Below are 20998 nucleotides of genomic sequence, written 5' to 3'. Positions count from 1 at the left end.
ACATTGCTGCATTGTCCATTGTGTAATGATGGTACATTACTGCATTGCCCATTGTGTAATAATGGTAAATTACTGCATTGGCCCATTGTGTAATGATGGTACATTACTGCATTACCCATTGTGTAATGATGGTACATTACTGCATTGCCCATTGTGTAATGATGGTACATTACTGCATTGCCTTTTGTGTAATGATGGTACATTACTGCATTGCCTTTTGTGTAATGATGGTACATTACTGCATTGCCCTTTGTGTAATGATGGTACATTACTGCATTGCCCTTTGTGTAATGATGGTACATTACTGCATTGCCCATTGTGCAATGATGGTACATTACTGCATTGCCCATTGTGTAATGATGGTACATTACTACATAGGTTCATAGGTTTATACTAGGCTATCTGCCCTAAGGCATTTATAAGCCTAGCCCAAAGTTTTGTGGCTTACGCCACCCCTTATATGAAAAAATACTGTGCCCATTAGTTTGTTGTGCCTCTGTCCAGCAGTGACACAGAGATGATTCCCAGGGTAAACCTACGATCTCCCATCCACAGGTCAAGATTTCTCTTGAACAGAGCCAGCGAGGTGCTCTGCCTCACATGGACTGGGATTTTATTCCACAGCATAGGGAGTCTCTGAGTTATAAATCTATCCCTCCAGCACGTCCTATTTATATCCGTGCTAAGGTTTAAGTCGCTTGCTCTAGTGGTTTTGGTGGATTTGGATTTTTTGAGGTGGAGCATGTCCATTAATTCCTGGTTGGACATGGCCTTGTATGTCAGGCACATGTCACCTCTGAGCAGACGGTATGCGACTGAATAGAGCTGGAGTTTCTTCAATCTGGCAGCATATGACAGATTTTGGAGTCCCTTTATCCTTGGTGAGGAACTTTTGGGGACACTCCAATTGCTGCAGATGTCGGGTGAGATACATCCCGAATGGGGCATTGTACTCGATCATTGGTCTGATAAGTGAAGAGTACAGGGGAACAATGACCTCACTAGATCTGGATGTGAATCCCTTCATGATCAGGTGGGCAGTGTAGAAGGTCTTTCTAACCACTTTAGCAACGTGAGTGTCAAAAGAAAGGCCACTGTCAACCTGGGTCCCCAGGTCCCTGATAACCTCTTCTGTGCTTAGTGGATTGCCGCCTATATGGTAGCTTGGGGTTACCTTGTTTTTCCCGAAGGGTATGACTATACATTTTTTGGCGTTTAACTTCAGGCCATGGCTCTGGCACCAGCTATCTATTTCTGTGAGTCCCTTCTGAAGGATATCCGTGTCCGATGCACTTTCCACTATGGCGCCCAGTTTGCAGTCATCTGCAAACTTTGTCAGCCAAAGTCCTCCCATGTTGGCCTGTACTTCCGAGAAGTAGATGCCGAACAATAGGGGGCCAATGACCGAGCCCTGTGGGACACCACTTGTGACCGGCTTGGAGTCTGACATAGCGCCAGCAACTCTAACTCTAACCAACTCTTCACATTGCCCTTTATGTAATGATGGAACATTACTGCATTGCCCATTGTGTAATGATGGTACATTACTGCATTTCAATTGTGTAATGATGGAACATTACAGCATTGCCTTTTGTGTAATGATGGTACATTGCTGCATTATGCCCATTGTGTAATGATGGTGCATTACTGCATTGTCCATTGTGTAATAATGGTGCATTGCCCATTATGTAATGATTGTACATTACTGCATTGCCCATTGTGTAATGATGATACATTACTGCATTTCCCATTGTGTAACGATGGTACATTACTGCATTGCCCATTGTGTAATGATGGTACATTACTGCATTGCCTTTTGTGTAATGATGGTACATTGCTGCATTGCCCATTGTGTAATGATGGTACATTACTGCATTGCCTTTTGTGTAATGATGGTATATTGCTGCAGTGCCCATTGTGTAATGATGGCACACTGCTGCATTGCCCATTGTGTAATGATGGTATTTTGATGCATTGCCCATTGTGTAATGATGGTACATTACTGCATTGCCCGTTGTGTAATAATGGTACATTACTGCACTGCCCATTGTGTAATGATGATACATTACTGCATTGCCCATTGTGTAATGATGGTACATTACTGCATTGCCCATTGTGTAAAGATGGTACATTACTGCATTGCCCATTGTGTAATGATGGTACATTACTGCATTGCCCATTGTGTAATGATGGTACATTACTGCATTGCCCATTGTGTAATGATGGTACATTACTGCATTGCCTTTTGTGTAATGATGGTACATTACTGCATTGCCTTTTGTGTAATGATGGTACACTGCTGCATTGCCCATTGTGTAATGATGGTACACTGCTGCATTGCCCATTGTGTAATGATGGTACATTACTGCATTGCACATTGTGTAATGATGGTACATTACTGCATTACCCTTTATGTAATGATGGTATATTACTGCATTACCCTTTATTCTAGTCAGCTTCCCTTAGACTCCTGTATTCTTGCTTCTTTTTTGCTATTCATTGCAGAGCAACCAACAAGAGAATTTACAATTCCTGGTGCAGATACTCAGCACTTTTATTACCCATATCATTCTACCTCCTTTCGGTGGTGTTAATCTTGCTTTTTACATTATTCATTTAATAGATTTCTCCAGTCTAGTTTGCTCCACACTACTGTACTGCCATGTTTATTTTCCTTTTGATTTCAGATTTGAGAGATTTACCAATCCTGCTGTTAATACTCATCAAAGCTAATAGAATGACGTCAGACATTTTCTCACTGGATTGAAATGGGAAACCATTTTTTTCCTTGCAGCATTATAATTACACTACTAAGTAAGTATAAAGAACCTTTATAAACTGAACGCATGACGTCTAATTCACTGACACCTGTACCGTTATACAATGCTGTTTGTTATATTAGGGATGACATTTTGTGATTGCTGTTGCTTTGCCTGTCAGGGAATTACTTGCATTTTTTACTGCTCCATCATGACATTACTTTTATCAGTGTTGTCTGGTATCTGTGAGACATATGTCAGAGTGTTGGTTTATGGCCAGTCATCACACATTAACAGTATTAACATGTTTTAATTGTTTACGTTGAAAACTGCACATACAGTGTTCCATGCAGTAAAGGAGGGATGAAACATATTGTATGTCCTTTGCAGGCACCAGAAACATTTGAGGATGTTGCTGTTACTTTCTCAGAAGAGGAATGGAAGATGTTAAGAAAAGAAGACAAGCAGCTTCACAGGGAAGTGATGGTAGAAAACTATGAATCCTTAGTTTCAATGGGTAAGTGGGGTCACATATGAGGAAGTGATTTTGTTTTCCTGACTTATGAGTGTCATGTGAAAATGCTGTGCTAATGGTGTTTTTAGATCATTATCTACTTGTTTATTTGTCGGTCCATAGTATACCCTTTGCAGCAATGATCCAGGCCACAAAGACCAGGGAAAGGCAGATGGACAGTCTAGAGTAACCATTTCAGTCTGTGTGCCTTTGGAACTGGAAAGGAATAGCGATGGGGGGTCTCTGGTAGTAAAATGAACTACAGAGACTGAATGTCAAGATTAAACTGGATTATATTTGGAAAAAAAGTCTGTTTACCTTTTTCATTTTTAGACTGGCCTAGCACAGAAGGCATTGGAGAGCTATTACATTTCATAAACTAGAACCTCCTGCACTTGCTTCAAACATCCACTTAAACTAACCCATTTAAAATTTCCCCACAGCAGCCTCATTCAGCAACTTTCTATATTTATATTTCTCACATTTTCTACTCCATTACTAATTGACTTTATTACAGTATAGTGGGAACAAGGTTAACTAGAAAGTATAAAAGTTTCCTGTATCATTCTATAACATTTAACACATTCCATGTTCTCTTCTTGTAAATGTGTATATATTGTGCAGATGTTTCATGTTTTGGTGCTCTAAATCTTTATTCTGTAAATTGATACTTAAAATGCATTTTTAATATTCTCTGCATGAGTTTCTAGTACTGTAGATATTTTTATTTTCAAAGCTCCATGGCTACTTTGTAGCTGTTTCCTATAGTGTTATATACTGAATAGGTTGTTTTTTAACTCCTGGGCTGTGGTTGAAATGAGACCATCTTGGGAATTCAAGATGGCTGTAGTTCTGTAGACACTGCTACTCCTCGCTCTCTCAAAAACCCTGAATTAAACCTCATTTCCAGAAAGCTCAGAAGGATCAAAACATCAAAAATAATACAAAGGTCTACTAAGATATAGAGCAATAACATAAATATAAAAAAGAAGCAAAAAACAGAAAGTCTAAAAGGATTACCCAAGATCTAAAATAGAGCTGATGCCATGCAGTGCTAAGGCCCTGCAAACAATCTGAAAAACTACAAACCATCCAATCTGCACAATGTCGAAGGAAGAAAACAACATGGAAACTTCAACTACAAAAATGAAATAAATACTCGGCTCTAGCTTCACCAGAAAAAAACACAACAGCAAAAAGATAGAGGACCACAAAACAACAGGAAAATACAACAAATCCAATAAAAATAAAACAGACCAGCCAGCTAACCTAGACAACACCAAAACTGCACTACTTCCCATACAACAAACTCTGCAAGACCTTTCTATACAATTCAAGACATTTGGAGAATCCTTCAATCAGATCTTGACCAGAATTGAAAAATCTGACTCTAAAATGCTGGAAAATGAAATAAAAATGGATACTATACAACAAAAAACTGACTCTAACCTTAAAGATATAAAATCCAAAATAATAGATCTGAAAGCATGCTCTCGAAGAAATAACATAATTATCAAAGGAATTCCTGAAACTATTACACACAACAACCTAATTACAACAATCAAACAAAAACTAAAAATACTACTAGAAGAGTCTGAAGAATCACAAGTAATCATAGAAAGAGCCCATCGTGCATTAAGAGAAATGCAAACATCAAACAAACCTAGACCAGTATATATTAAACTGCTAAACTACCAAGATGTCTCAAAAATTCTTCTCAAGGCAAAAAAAAAAAAACTGATTCTTTACCTGAAACAACAATCGGATCTTCTTTGCGCAGGATCTCCCCATCCAGATAAGACAAGCAAGGCAACAGCTGTCACCATACTGTAAATTCCTGAGAGAGAAAAAAGAAATTCCCAGATGAAATACCCAAATTCACTGATATTTTACTCCAAAGATGTAAAATACATGGTCGCTAATCCTAAAGAAGCTAAAGAAACTTTCCAAGCTGTATTCAAAGAAATACCTTTACTAGAAACAAAATGAAAAAAGAAAACAGCACTCGAGTGAATGGCCACCTGCACTTCACTCCCTCTAGTCGGGGGTCATCAGTACAGAACTAATCCTTGCTTCCTAGGCCTCTAAATTGCTGTGAACATTCACAAGGAGTGAAAACTAGGAAAAAAAAAAAACTTAAGTAGGAATAAAAAATTTCCATTACCTATTTCCCACACATCCTACTTAAAAGGGACCATTTCACAGGACTCTACACCCAAAAATCCTCCCCCCTCAGAGTTGGTATCACCCACTACAATACAGGAAGCAGGACAAGACTTTGCGAAGAAGAAAATCAAAGTATTAGCCATTGAAGACGTAATACACTTGGATTCAGCAAACATAAGCATTGTAAAGGAACAAATACATATTTCAAGACATCAAAGGCAACACAAAAGGTACTGTTTATCAAAAATTCATAAACTGATCATGCCCAATTTATAAATGCTGTATATTGGTAGCTTACTGTAAAACTCAGTAAACCAAAGCATAATGGGCTACCTAAAGTTCTGATTGTCTAAAAAGATATAAGACTGGAACTAAGGCAATGTTTGTAACACAATTAACAAATCTTATTCCTAAAAGGACATAAAATGATGATCAAAATACAATAATACTGTTAAAGCATTAGTATGTCACGTAATGCAGCTTGTAATAAAGTCCAATACATTAACTGCTACTCTAAAAGCAGATTCGAAATGATGATCCTGACATACTACTTTTATAAAACTCACAAAGCAGTAAAGGAATCCTATCCATCTTACACATACAATGATTGTAACTTGATTGAATTTAACAGTAACATAAAAAGGCTGTTAATAACCTGGTGGCTTGCATGTATAAAACAGGTCAGATAATGAACTGCTAAATATTAATGCAAATGGCGTGCCACACTCAAAACCTCCAACTGCAAAAATATTACACCACATATTAAACTATATAATAAATAACAAAAGTCAATGATATCCACTTCAATGCGTCCAAAACCATCTTTATACTGAAAGAACACGCAGACCCCAAAGACCCCAGTAGTTCCAGACCAATCTCATTATTAAACTTGGACACCAAGATACTTACCTCAGTATTAGCGAAGAGAATTAAGAATATTATAGCCAATATCATTTCACCAAAGCAATCCGGATTCACCCCATATAGACAGACCAGTGACGATGCTTTACCTCTGGGAGCCCTGTTTACCTTTGCAAAACTAAAGAAAACTTTCATATATACAATGGTAATAGATGCTCATAAAGCATTCGATAGAGTGAATCTAACATTCTTACTCCAGGTATTACCCTACTTTGACATCCCAAACAAATTTATTCAAATAATTAAAATATACTTTATGGTAAACCCTACACAAATTTATTCAAATAATCAAAATATACTTTATGGTAAACCCTACACAAATTTATTCAAATAATCAAAATATACTTTATGGTAAACCCTACACAAATTTATTCAAATAATCAAAATATACTTTATGGTAAACCCTACACAAATTTATTCAAATAATCAAAATATACTTTATGGTAAACCCTACACAAATTTATTCAAATAATCAAAATATACTTTATGGTAAACCCTACACAAATTTATTCAAATAATCAAAATATACTTTATGGTAAACCCTACACAAATTTATTCAAATAATCAAAATATACTTTATGGTAAACCCTACACAAATTTATTCAAATAATCAAAATATGCTTTATGATAAACCCTACACAAATTTATTCAAATAATCAAAGTATACTTTATGGTAAACCCTACACAAATTTATTCATAAACAGAACCTTATCAGAAAAAAATCATGATTACAAATGGGACAAGACAAGGATGCCCACTGCCCCCCTTCCTGTTTAATCTCTATCTAGAACTGCTCTTCTTATACATTAAACAAAACATATGCCACAACCCCCCTAGAATCTTTAATAACACTAACATTTTCTTTACAGCCTTCGCCAACGACCTAAATATTTACTTCACTACCTCAAGCTCTGACATAACTAAACTTCTAAAAGCGATTGAACAATTCTCCAATATATCTAACTACAAACTTAACTTAAACAAGTCTAGCATATTTCCCTTAAGCCCACACAAACTAATAACATTATTACCATTCTCAACGCAATTAAGTTAAAACAAATCGATGAAATACCTTGGAATCGCATTCTTTCAAAACAAAAGGGACTTCTATCAAGACAACATTCTGAACAACTGGCAAAATATAGAGCAAGATTGCAACAGATGGAAAAACCTCAAGTTACCCTTTCTGTCCAATGTGTCCATAATCAAAATGAATATACTGCCTAGAATAATATATGCATTTATGTCCACTCAAGTAATAGTACAGAACAAAATTTTCAACCAATTAAACATCTCACTAGCTAAATTTATATGGGAACCCAAAAAAAACAGGAATATCCTACCAAAAATTATCCGAAACTTACCGGACTTTAAACTTTACTATATGATCGTCAATTGTAGCAGAATTCTAAAAATAGTGGAACATATCCCATCGCCCAACAGATGGTCTCCAACATGGCTGACGATATAACATAACTATATCAAAACTCTAGATTTTAACCCTAGAGCTCTCCTCTTCTTAAAACAAAACAAAATATTGGCCCACAAGATCACTGACCTATAAAACATTTTATCACCAGTGTACAAAATCTGTTTACTTCCATTAATCTCGAGACAGCAACAGAAACCCTTAAACCACTACATGAAAGTCAAAACCTAAAAGTTAATAACACGATACGTCTCAATAAATACCCTTTACTAAAAGACATGAGAATCCGGGATCTCTACCCATATAATAATTATACAATTACAGAATTGAGAACACAACTTAATTTGCCAAAATCATACACAGTCATGCTGAGACAAATCTAAGAACTATGTTCCAGATACCTACAAATTCCTAAACTGAATATGGCACTTCTAAACAACTGTGAATCCTTATGGGGAAATAATGCTATCCAGAATACAAAATGTTATCCAACACATACAAAATGATAAGTGGAATTAAATATCAAAACAATTTACTCTTTTTGAAGTACTGGCTCACAACAAACCCATCCATCACTGAACAACAGATGAGCCATGCAATGGAATTAACCTTTAAAGCAATACCATTAAAAAAATTAACACACACAACTCATGATTTACAACAGTGCTTACTATAGCCCTACCGTACTCCATAAATTCAACACTTCTAACTCACCAAACTGCCCACACTGTAAGATACAAGAAGCAGATCTAATACATGTATTTAGGAGCTGCAAATGTGTGTACTAATCGTGGAACTCACTAAAAATTCAACTACAAAAGATAGGCTACAAAAAAGCAACATTTACATGGGAATTCATACTTCTTCATATTGCCCCCACAAATATACCCAAAAATCAAACCAACACTTTTACTTATCATTTATTTTACATTTGTTGTCCGGGATAGTCCATTTTAAGCAGAGGCCCAGGGAGAAAAGCTCCAAGGTACAAATAATAAGAAATAACATGGTTCATAATAAACATAGTTTTAAGATTATTTATATAATCAAGTTGTACAAGTTCACAAAGTTAAGATATCAGAAGGTAAAAGTCTAGTGTTTACACATAGCTGAGTTGTGAAGTAGTTCGCACACAATCATAGGAAAGAGCTTATCAGGCATAGAACAAGGACATAACCAGTTTAATTTAAAATAATATTTGAGACTCTTCTTGAATTGACTTAGAATGGATTCTATGGTGATGTCCACAGGGAGTGTGAGTTCCAAGTTTTACCTACTGAGTTGGCAAACAGAGAGACACCAGCTGAATTATTGGATCTGGAGTAGTTTACTTCATTTGCTCTTCAAAAAAAAAATGTTTGGTTAGAGTTTTCCTATATTTAGTGTGTGTGTGTGTGTGTGTGTGTGTGTGTGTGTGTGTGTGTGTGTGTGTGTGTGTGTGTGTGTGTGTGTGTGTGTGTGTGTGTGTGTGTGTGTGTGTGTGTGTGTGTGTGGTATAAATGTGTGTGTGTGTGCGTGTGTGTGTGTATGCGTGTGTGTATGTGTGTGTGTGTGTAATTGGTTCTGAAAACCGTTAGTTTCTTTCTGCTTTATTTTCAGGCATGGCTGAGCAGAATAAGCCTGTCTTTAGGAAGTGTGCAGAGTGTGGCCACAAGTTGTCCCCAGCAGATGGCCCCACACTGTGCATGGTACGTTTAGGGGTCACACATCTGTCAACTGATTGTTCTATTTGCACAGGTTTTAACCCACAGGCCTTGAAAGATCGCAGGGTCAAGCTTGTGAGGAAGGGACTTTTGTCTGCTTTGGGGGTGGCTGTCCCTGCTACTACTGCCGTCACGGTGGTGACTGCTTCTGCTTCTTTCATCTCTTCCTCCTCCCAGGCCAGGACTCATCCTCCTGCTCTAAGGCCTGTTGAAGAGGAAATACTGAGAAAAGATAGGGACAAGGCTAGGAAGAGGTCCCTGGACCAGTCGGGTCCATTGGGTCTTCCACAGAAACTTCAGGCTGTTTCCAGGCTTAGTACTCCTTGGCTCCGGTTGCCAAGTTTCTCGCCAGAGGAGACTAGACCTTCTTCCAGGGTGTCAGTACACCGACCTTCAAGGTCAGCATCAGTGGCTTCTTTATCATGCTCCACCAGAAATTTGAGTGAAGCGGAGATGGACAAAATGATGAGAAGATTTATTCGCACCCAGATCCAAATGGGAGTCTTTCCAGCCTCCTTTCTCTCTGGAGTGGGGAGCTCGCTCCCTTTTTTCATCCCAATAACTCCTTCTCCGATCCAACCCCCAGTATCTGAGTTTTCGGATCTGAGAAGTCTGAGTCAGGGGGCCGCCACCGATGGTACCTTGTAACTTGACATTGGCCATTGCTCTGAGCATGTTGGATCTGACGAGTTCGGACCCAAGCAACTCTCGGAGCTGTAGTCTGGGAGTTTGATCCGAGGTGGGGTTTCCATCAGCTCCACCCGTGTCTAGTCATGGTCCCCTCTTTGGCATCTCGATGCTTGCGGGCTCAGCTCCGATTCCCCCGTCGTGTCTGGGGAGTGCAGCTTCCTTACTGGTGGCACAGGAGGCTTGTTCTCCTTTGGCATTCGATGTGATGGAAAGGGTCCTCTAGAGTAGTTTCAGACCCCTATTTCCTCAGATTCCACACTGTCTCTGTATGCGACCTTGGCCATTTTGTCCACTCAGGGGCAGCCCATGACCAATGGGCCCCAGGCGGTTCCCCTTGCATTACAACAGACAGTTTGAGAGTCCACTTTGAAGAGTCCCACTAAAGAGGCACCTCGCAAATGAACATGCAAAAAGAGGCACTTGAAATCCTCTTCAGAGTCCCTCACTGAGAACACTGACTTGGAGGAGAGGGAAGGTCCCCCCGATCACCCCCCAACGATGTCTCCTTTGGAGACATCATGGAAATCATGCACCAATGGGAGGGGGTCCACTTCCAAGTCTACCTTGGACGAGTCGGTACTTCTTGGATGTTCCCTCCCATGGATCCATTGGTGGACCTTACCTCGTGGGCATGGAAGGAACTGGACACCTTGGAGCCAATTCCAAAACACCCAGACAAGATCCTAAGTCCCCCTTCAGACAGACCTAGTTGGAACAAAGGGTCCCCTGTAGACGTTATGGTGGTAGCAGCAGCCACCAAGAAAGAACTAGCCCAAGAAAGTTCTATAGTCCATCTTCCCAACTGAGAGTCCAGGATGATGGATCACCTAGGTTAGTGGGTGTATGCCTCAGCTACCTTTTCCATAAGGGCACTGAATTACTTGGCACACATTACCCGACTGCAGCACAGCCTTACCCGACTGCAGCACAACCTTGTCAAAGAGCTAGCTGAGTCATCCCTGGAGTCCATGTTGCCAGAGGATAAGTGCACATTCTCCGCGTGGATGGCCACTCTAAAACTGGTATCCAACATGTCCATGCATCTCCTTTCACATGCCACCGAAGGAGCGGCAAGACCGGCCGGGTTGGGCATTGCCATGAGGCATCATGCTTAGCTTAGGCTGTGTCAGTTCATGGAGCCCTTTAAGGCATCATTTGCAAATGCCCCTTATGATGGTTCTTCCTTGTTTGGGAAGACCATTCACTGGACATTGGTCCAGAGCGAAAAGGATGGGAAGACAATGTCTGCCATCAGGATCCGCTTCTCTAACCACAAAGATCCTTCTGCAGGAATCAATGGAGGCAAAGAAGATGTGGTTCCGGAAGTCTCAGTATTCCCGGGATGCTCAGAACTCATCTTCCCCCAGAGGCAGAGGGGGTTTGATAGACATCGGCCCAGAGGCAGAGGGGGTCTGAGGAACATGGGGTTTCGAAAACCATTCTCGGACAGGCCTACACAGCAGCCCTGAGGGTTGCCCAACTGCTCTTCTCTGGAGGCAGTTGGGGTCGACTTTCATTGCACCTAATGGCATGGAAGTCCATATCAACAGACCGTCGGGTGCTTCAGATCATATCCAGAGGCTATTCTATCCCCTTTGTCGAATTCTTTCTTCCACCAAAACACCTCCTAGATGTACCACCCAGGCAAACGGAGGTAACAGCTCTCAAAATAGACAAGCTGCTAAAGAAATGAGTCATCCAACCCGTCCCCCATGACCATTCCGGATCGGGCATCTACTCCAGGTTCTTTTATGTGCCAAAGAAGACAGGGGACCTAAGATCTATTCTAGATCTTTCCACCCTCAACCTGTCAATTGCCAAAGAGAAGTTTCAGATGGTCACATTGCAACCCATCCTGCCTTATCTGAAGGAGAAAGATTGGATGTGCTCGATAGATCTCCAGAATGCGTACTGCCATATAAAGATTTGCAGACATTCCTGGAGGTTCCTCCACTTCCTGCTAGGGGCCAATCATTATCAGTTTTGAGCCCTACCCTTTGTTCTCACCACAGCCCCCAAGGTGTTCACCAAGGTCACGGCAGTTGTACCAGCTCACCTGAGGCTTCAGGCGATACAGGTCTTCCTGTACCTGGACAATTGTCTCCTTGTTGCTCCCACCAAGCATCTACTTTGTCAAGCCAGAGACTTCTTTTTGAAACTGTCAGATCACCTGGGAATCAATGTCAACACAGCAAAATCTTCTCTGATCCCAGTCCAGGTTTTAGAGCACATTGGAGCAAGAATAGACACTCTGCAAATGAAGGTTTTTCTAACCAAGGAGAGAATTCAGAGCTTACGACTCCATGTATCCCTGGTCATTCAGTCACACCTCCCGTCAGCCGAGACAGTACTACGAGCTTTGGGTTCCATGGCAGCCACAATTACCCTTCCTCCTTGTGCAAGTCTTCATATGCGAGTTCTACAGTGGACATTAGCAGTCCAATGGTCATGGTTAGGTCTGCCGTTGACGCATCTAATATGCATTAGCAGGGCTGGCAAGGTTGGGGGGGCATTGCTTGGAAAGGACAGTCCAAGGCACATGGTCCCCGAACAAGACCAAGTTGCATATCAATGTTTGAGAGATGAGGGCGGTCCTTTTAGCATTGCAGGCCCTTCATGCCTTTCTCCCTCTGGGAACTATTTCAGTACAGTCAGACAACATGCCAGTAGTCTGGTACATCAACAAGCAGGGAGGAACCAGATCTTATCCCCTTTGTCGCTAGTCCATGAGAGTTTGGGAATGGGCAATTGCCACCAGCCAATTTCTGGTAGCAATGCACATTCTGTGACGGTACAACATACTGGTGGACAAACTGAGCAGGACTGTTCTAATGCCTTACAAGTAGTCTCTGAGTCCTTCAGTAGCGGAGCAGATATTCCTTGAGTGGGGTTGGCCTTGCTGCAATCTCTTTGCATCCCGTTCCAATGCAAAATGCAGCGAGTTCATCACTCTGAACCCCCCCCCCCTGCAGGGGGAATCCCCCAGAGATGCTCTAGTTCATGTTTGGCCTCCTGGTCTTCTCTGTGCTTATCCCCTGTTACCTCTTATTTCGAAATTTCTCTAAAAGGCACACAGGCTGGGGAGCAAAGTGATCCTCATTGCCTCATTCTGGCCTCCACAAGTATGGTTTCCCTTCCTCTGGTCTCATCTTCTAGCTCCTCCATGGATCTTAGAGCCATTTCCAGATCTCATCTCTCACCCCTGAGGGGTTACGCATCCAAACCTGGACAGTCTAAAGCTCACTGCTTGGTTGCTCCAGTTCTCATGACAGCTAGGACTCTCAGTTTATCGTCTCCGGTCAAGACTATTCTGGTGGCAGCTCACAAATAGTCTACAGGAAGCTTTACTGCAGTAAATGAAAGCATTTTCCATCTGGGCTTCTGAAAGGGATCTAGATCCTTTCACATCAGGTCAAGGTGGGAATAGGGGAATGGTATCATTATTGTATATACATTAATGTTATACATTAACATATTCTAATGGACCAACAATTTGTACTGAATTTACATAAACGTTAACCTGAATTATATAGGTATTGTATAGAATTGTAAGCTGTGTTAATTTTACAACTCTTTTGATACAGAAATCCATCAGATCTGTGCACTTTAAGTTATTTGATTTAACACCAGTGTGATTAGTTAAAGCATTTACACTATAACAGATTGCATAGTATTATGCTCTGGAGATAGTAGAGCTAGTTATATGAACAAATTGAATCTCCGGTGAGCCAAATAAAGATTTGCAAGGTCTATTAGTATTTTAAAAAATCAAAAAAAAAAAAAAAAATAGGAAACTATCTCTGTATTAATATACTTGAAGCATCCACCGTGAATATGGCGCAAGACAAGTTATTTATTCAATTTTTTTAAATATACCGTCAGCAGATGTAGATAGACAGATTGTGCAGGTCCAGATTGTCATCTCGAGGACGAGCTGAATATATTAGCTAACTTGCACTGGACTATGTATCAATTTGAGCTATTTCAAAAATTTTTAGAAGTTTTTTATACATAAAAAATGTATCGCTAAGACTGAGATAGCATACTAATAGTAATGATCTCTTTATGTCAGTTAGTAGCGATAATCTATTACCACGATGTATGTATGCTCTTTACAATCTAGCGATAATACTTTTTATAGAGATGTATTAATGTGTGAAAGGTTGTTGAATGGTTAGGTTTAGTTAACTGTTTTTTATTTTTAAATTTAACATAAAGTTGAGCCAGATTTATGTGCGAACAAGTGAATACTTTGCATGGAATGTTTACATTAGGAAGGCTTAATAGCGCAATACCTCTTTTAGAATTTGAATTAATTTTGGTGCTAAAAAAGCTATTTAAGGCGTCCTAAAAATTCATGGAGTGTTCTGAAAAAGCCCATTTTATGGGTGAAAGCGCTTAACAACTGTTTCTGTAATTTTGGTTTTATACCAGATTTTATTTTCAGTCTCGTTTTACAATAAATGTTTAAAACGTGAAGTGGTTGGTGACAGTTGCATTCATCCATTTTGGTTCCTGGAGGTGAGCGAGCACTTAGTGGGGACTCCGTGTCATAAGCAGATCTAGATCCTTTCACAGCTCCTGTCCCAGCAGTGTTGGAATTCTTGGCATATATATTTCATCAAGGTCCTAACTATTCTACAGTGAAAGTTCAATTGGCTGCCATTTCCAACTTTCATATTGGGGAGAGCATGGTTTCTTTAGCATCCTCTAAACTTTGTAAAACCTTTATTAAGGGTACTTTCCTTTTAAACCCCCCCATGAAGGATTCTACCCCTCCTTGTGACCTGACTTTGGTTTTACAGGCTCTGATTGCTCCACCCTTTGAGCTGGCTGTGTCAGTGGACCTAAAATTTTTATCCTGGAAAATGGCCTTCCTAGTAGCTATCACTTCAGCTAGAAGGGCTTCAGTACTTCAAGCATTGTCTATCAAAGCTCCATATATGGTTTTCCATAAGGACAGGGTATCACTTCGTATCAATCCATCCTTTCTTCCCAAGATGGCTTCTGGGACTAATGTCAACCAGACAATTAATTTACCGGTGTTCTTTCCAAATTTTCAGAACAGGGGTGAATATAAATTACACTTGTTAGACGTACATAGACAACTGAGATTTTATTTACACAGAAATAAGAACTTTCACAAGTCTGATAAGTTATTTGTGTCTTTCTCTAAACCCTTCCTGGGCAAACCAATCTCCAAGTTAACTTTGACACGATGGATCTCCCTTTGTATCCTTCAGGTGTACAAAGACAAAGGTAGGTCACCCCTGGGTTAAGTGAAAGCACATTCTACTAGATCCATGGCTACTTTGGCAGCTTTTTGGTCCAGGGTGTCTCTGGATGATATTTGTTCTGTGGCTACTTGGTCCTCATCTTATACCTTTATTTCTCACTATAAACTGGACATGATATCTAGACGGAGAGCATCCTTTAGCTCTGCAGTGCTCTGGAATATCCTTCCATGAGGGCCATCCAGTTGTTTAGTAGCTGGGGACTCTGTCCCACAGGTTGAAGAGCAAATGAAGTAAACTACTTCAGATAAAGAAGTTATGTACTCACCATAACGTTCCATCTGAGTAGTTGTACTTCATTTGTCTTCAACCGTCCCTCCCTCCTTCCCCCTGACTGCTTTATAACTCTGGTAGGTGGGAGAGAGCGCCTCTGCGGCTCTCCTGTTCTTACTGGTAGGTTTGTGTATAACCTGTTGGGATAAGGTCTAATTGGGTCGGGCTTAGGTGGATGGTGCAGCAAACTCGATCTGAGGGAAGTAAGGAGATAGAGGGGTATTATGGGTAAGAGGAGGAGCTTGGAGCTCACATCAGATGCTGGTGAAACTGCCGTCTTGGATCCAGTATGGATCTGTAAACCCACAGGTTGAAGACAAATGAAGTACAACTACTCAGATGGAACATTATGGTAAGTACATAATGACTGGATCACCTGACTATTACATGGGAAGAATTAAAAAAAAATGGCAATTAAACACCTGTTAACTCATAAACTTCAACCGATAATTGATGCAAGAATTAAAAATGACAGTAATTTGGGAATTTGGAAACATCTTTAACACAATTCTAGCCTAAACTTACTCAAAAGATTTACCAACACATCAAAATTTATAGGATTACATACTCTACCCCACAACTAACCAAACTTCAACAAGACTTTATATTGATGTAAGCGATTTATATTAAACTTTTATATAACTTGAATGGCACTTTTGTACATTGTGTAAATAGTTTGTTTGTATGTTTTGAGTAAACATTGCATACCTTAAATGTATGAATCAACTTATATAGTTATCTGTTATATATGTTGTATTAAAAGAAAATAAAGATTTTTGAGAAAAAGAAATGAGACCGTCTTGCACACAAATAATAGGTAAATCTGTCTGTAATGAGATTATGTAGTGTAAAGAAAGCCTGTCATATACCTTTATAACCACCCCCCTCGTATGTAACATCTGCTTTTGTTGATGTTATGTGATCCTATCTCGCCTACATTCTGACTGATGGGTTATGCCAAAGAGAAGTCTCTTATTGGCTGAGCTTACTATATCCCAGGATGCACCACTACCAGTCCCCAGATCTCGGGTCTCGATGAGCTAAGTAGTGTTTTTCACTTACTTTCCTGTCAGGGATTTCCTTAAAATTCAACAAAAAGCTGTTTTAACAGCTATCTTGTGTTTCTTGTTGTATGAGTGAAGATTTTTCTTGGTGAATTACTTGTGTGGTGACTGCGCATTGTCTGACTAGAAGTCCCATTGAGTTGAAGGGCCTTCCCTGTCAGTCCGTTGTCTGGCGAGTCCTATTATTTTTAGGGTCTTGCATCCTTTAGTTTTATATTTTTCTATTTGTGACAGTCCTTGTTTAAAAAAAAAAAAAAAGAGAGATAGTAAATTTTCTGTGATAGTTAGTGTGTTTTGTGTTTTGGCTACTTCACTAATTTGATTGCCATAATGTCACAGGCTCCTAGGCCTTCAGGGTTTAAAAGTGCACTAAGTGCAGTTTCAAAATGTCAATAACTGATGATCATTCTCTCTGTGTGTACTGTTTGGGCGCTAAACATTTGCAGGAGTCCTGTAGGTTTTCCTCGAGGGTCCTCCAAGAGAGGAAAAATAAACTTATTTTAAAAGGCCTTATTAAACCCTCATTTGAAGAGGCATTAGCTTCCTCTCCTTCTCCAAAGGGCGTCGGCTCCGACCAGTCCGCCGGAACCGACCGCCAAAAAGGCAGGCTTCGGACTTGAGCCGAGGCGGAAGAACGTCTGCCCCTCATGCCTCAGCCTCGACTCTTCTGGTCGGAGCGGCGTCCTGGGGGGCGGGTCATCTTCATCGGCTCCACTGAGCTCAGACACTTCCTCCTCGGATGGAAATTGGTTTGGACATTCTTCGGCGCCGATAATTGTCGTAGTCCCTTGGAGCCGTTGGAGAGGCCTACTCTTCCAGGTCATCAAGGATGTCAGATTCGGACATAGACAGGGTGCTCCAAAGACTTTTCCAGTCCCCAGTCTACTCCATTGCCATTCCTCCTCCGACGGAGCAGGTGCTGATGGAGCCAGTGGAGATCGGGACCAATGTTGTCGGTTCCAAGCCTCCCTCTCGGTGCTTTGGTGCTATCATGGCTCGAGACTGGACCTCCCAGGATTCTGGGGTCGGCCTTCAGAGCTATGAGGAGTGCATTGGCCAAGTCTTCTTCGCCATCTCCCTTCCTGGGCATGGAGACTGGGTCTTTGGCAGTTCCTCTAGGCAGCGGAGCCTCCTGAGGGTCTAGGAAGAGATCGTGCAAGAGGAAGCACGTGGACTCCCCGATGAGTCTCTTACATCGGACACTGATCTTGATGATGCCTCGGATGATGTCTCATTTGCAGACATTCTAGAGATCCTCAAGCAAAGCTCCTGGATTTGGTTTGGAACATCCAGATACTGTGGAACCAGTGCCTTCTCACCCTAACAAATTTTTGTCTGCCCCACCCGAGAAGGAGTTGGCTGTAGATGCCATGGTGGTGGCATCTGCTACCCAGCAGGACGCGGCAGAGGCTTCAACATCCGCCCATCCTCCTAATAAGGAGTCTAGGAGCACCTTTACTCTGAGGTCCCTGAATTATTTGGCACATTTCACCAGACTACAGAGGGATCTGGTCAAGGACTCCTCTCAGGTAACCTACCTGAGCAGCTAGCCCAGTCGGTTAGCTCTCAGTTGGCTATCCCCCATGAGGCTTATTTCATATATGCCGAGGGCGCAGCAGAAAAGTGAGCACAGAAGGGCGTCTCTGAGTCGGCATGGGCAGAGTTGCAGGCACAGGCGTGGCTCTACGGAGACAAGCCTGGCTCCATTAGGCCTTCAAGTCTTCCTTTTTGATGGGTCCTCTTTGTTTGGACCCAAGGTAAAAGACACACTGTCCCGCTGTGAGCAGGAGGGAAAGACTTTATCCTTATCCCAAGGCTAAAAGAGGAGGGAAGGGAAAATGGTGCAACAAATCACACTTTTTTTTCCCCAACAGCAGGAATTCCAGAGGCAGAGGAGAGGCAGGAGAGGCCCCCCAACACTGGAGACCGCGAGTCCTTTTCGTGGCTCTTCAGCCTCCCACACTTCATGAGGGATTGCCTGGCTGTGCTGCTCGGAGCCAGTCGGGTGCGCACCTAAAAGCCTGGGAGTCTTATTACTCAGGACAGATGGGGGCTTCGGATTATTGCCAGAGGTTACACCATTCCCTTCACACACTCACCCCCACCGTCCAAAAATCCCGGACCCACCACCCAGTAGAAGCTTCAAAGCTGCTGAAAAAAAGAGTCATCCACAACCCCCACCAGACCAGATCCGGATCCGAAATTACTCAAGGTTCTTTTAGTGCCAAAAGACAGGGGACCTGAGACCCATTTTGGATCTCAGCAACTAAACCAGTCCGTCATGAAGTCCAAATTCAATGGTCACTTTACAATCCATTCTCCCATTGTTGGAGAAAGAGGTTTGGATGTGCTCCATAGATCTCAAGGACGCCTATTATCACATACCGATACATCAGGCATCCAGAAGGTATCTGCGCTTCAGCCTGGGAGACAGTCATTTCCAATTTTGTGCACTGCCCTTTGGTCTCACCACAGCCCCCAGGGTGTTCACCAAGTGTTTGGCAGTAGTGACTGCTCACCTGAGGAGTCTCGGATTCCAAGTGTTTCCCTATCTGGACGACTGGCTCCTGACTGCCACCACCAGGCATCTACTACTAGAGAACCTACAAGCCACCATCTCCCTGGGTGCTTCCCTGGGAATAACATTCAACTGGTCAAAGTCTGTCTTGCTGCCTTCTCAGCATAAGATTCATAGGAGCAGAGATAGACCCAAAATTAATGCAAATCTTCCTTCCTACCGAAAGGATACAAACATTACAAGATCAAGTCCGAGCCCTGCTTCTAAGATCCAAAGCCCCAGCCAGGATGGTCCTGCAACTTTTAGGTTCAATGTCTGCCACGGTTCTCCTAGTTCCTCTGGCAAGATTGCACATGAGGATTCTTCAGTGGCTGTTATCGACACAATGGTCTTTTCAGGATCTCCCCCTCAATCATCACATACTGATTACAGAAAACGGGACCTCCGCTGGTGGCTTCTGCCATCCAATCTGAATCAGGGAAGACCTTTGTTATACCCTCCGTGGCCACCTTGACAACGGATGCCTCCCAGACGGGTGGGGGCATTGTCTGGGCAGGTCAGTTCAGGGTTCTTGGCTTCCAAACAAAACATTTCTCCATATCAATGTGTTGGAAATGAGGGCTGTACTTCTGTCCCTACAAGCCCTCCACAAGTTTCTCCCTCAAGGCATTATCGCCATCCACACAGACAACATGTCGGTGGTCTGGTATCTAAACAAACAAGAAGGGACCAGATCTTACCCCCTTTGCAGAGAGGCCATGAGGGTGTGGGAATGGGCAGTGGCTACCAACCCACATTCCAGGAAAATCCAATGTATTGGCAGACAGACTGAGCAGGACTATTCTCTCTCCTCACGAGTGGTCTCTGAACGAAACAGTAGCAGCTCAGATTTTCAAAAGATGGGGATTTCGTGCTGTGACCTGTTTGCAACACCACAAAACACTAAGTGCAAGGTTCTTTCCTTGAACCCCAGGGAGGGAGGAGGAGGATGCTCTGAGTAGTCCTCAACCAGCCACAACAGGACTTTTATGCTTTTCCTCCGATTCCACTCCTCCCCAAAATCATCCAGAAAGCTTCCCAATTGGGGTCCACAATGATTCTAATAGTTATGGTTCCCTACCTACAGAAATATACTCTGGACGGTCCTTGGTTCTTGGATCTAACTCGGACCTTCTGGTTCATCAGTCGGGACAACAGCACCAGTCCCTTCACACTTTGAAATTAACAGCTTGGCTCCTCCACTTCCGACTTTAGTCAGAAATCACACCTTGGACCCGGAAGTTATTCACATTTTATCTTCAGCCCACAAACCTACCACTAAGAAATTGTATCACAGTAAGTGGAAGAGGTTTGCTATCTGGGCTCAACTCAGAGGCTTAGACCCTATTACTGCCCGATACCAGAGGTCTTGAAATTTTTAACATCCTTGTTTAATCAAGGATCTTCAGTCTCTACTATTAAAGTCCAACTAGCAGCTATCTCCAAATTTCACGAATCCATAGACCCACCGTTGATGAGCAGCAGATTATGTAAAACTTTCATGAAAGGTGCTGTGCTTTTAAGACCCCAGTTTTTCATCCATCTTGATTTGGTACGTGGCCCTTAACATCTTCCCCTTTGAACCAGCTGCTATATGTGAGTTGAAATATCTGTCTTGGAAAACTGCC

The 20998-nt window shown here is 41.7% G+C and overlaps 1 protein-coding gene across 1 annotated transcript in view; it reads left to right on the top strand.

Moving 5' to 3' along the window:
• Positions 1–10140, top strand: part of LOC122814463 (tripartite motif-containing protein 5-like) — a 73131-nt gene extending 62991 nt beyond the window's left edge. Inside the window, exons 4-5 of the mRNA XM_044087042.1 lie at positions 3150–3276; positions 9389–10140. Of these exons, the coding sequence (XP_043942977.1) occupies positions 3150–3276; positions 9389–10140 (879 nt within the window). The remainder of the gene's footprint in view (positions 1–3149; positions 3277–9388) is intronic.
• Positions 10141–20998: the final 10858 nt, after the last annotated feature.

Source organism: Protopterus annectens, chromosome 10.part0 (genome assembly GCF_019279795.1).
Source record: "Protopterus annectens isolate FY-2018-M chromosome 10.part0, PAN1.0, whole genome shotgun sequence".
Taxonomy (NCBI): Eukaryota; Metazoa; Chordata; order Ceratodontiformes; family Protopteridae; genus Protopterus; species Protopterus annectens.
The sequence above is the reverse complement of the archived record's forward strand: the minus strand, read 5'-3'. Positions and strand labels throughout refer to the sequence as shown.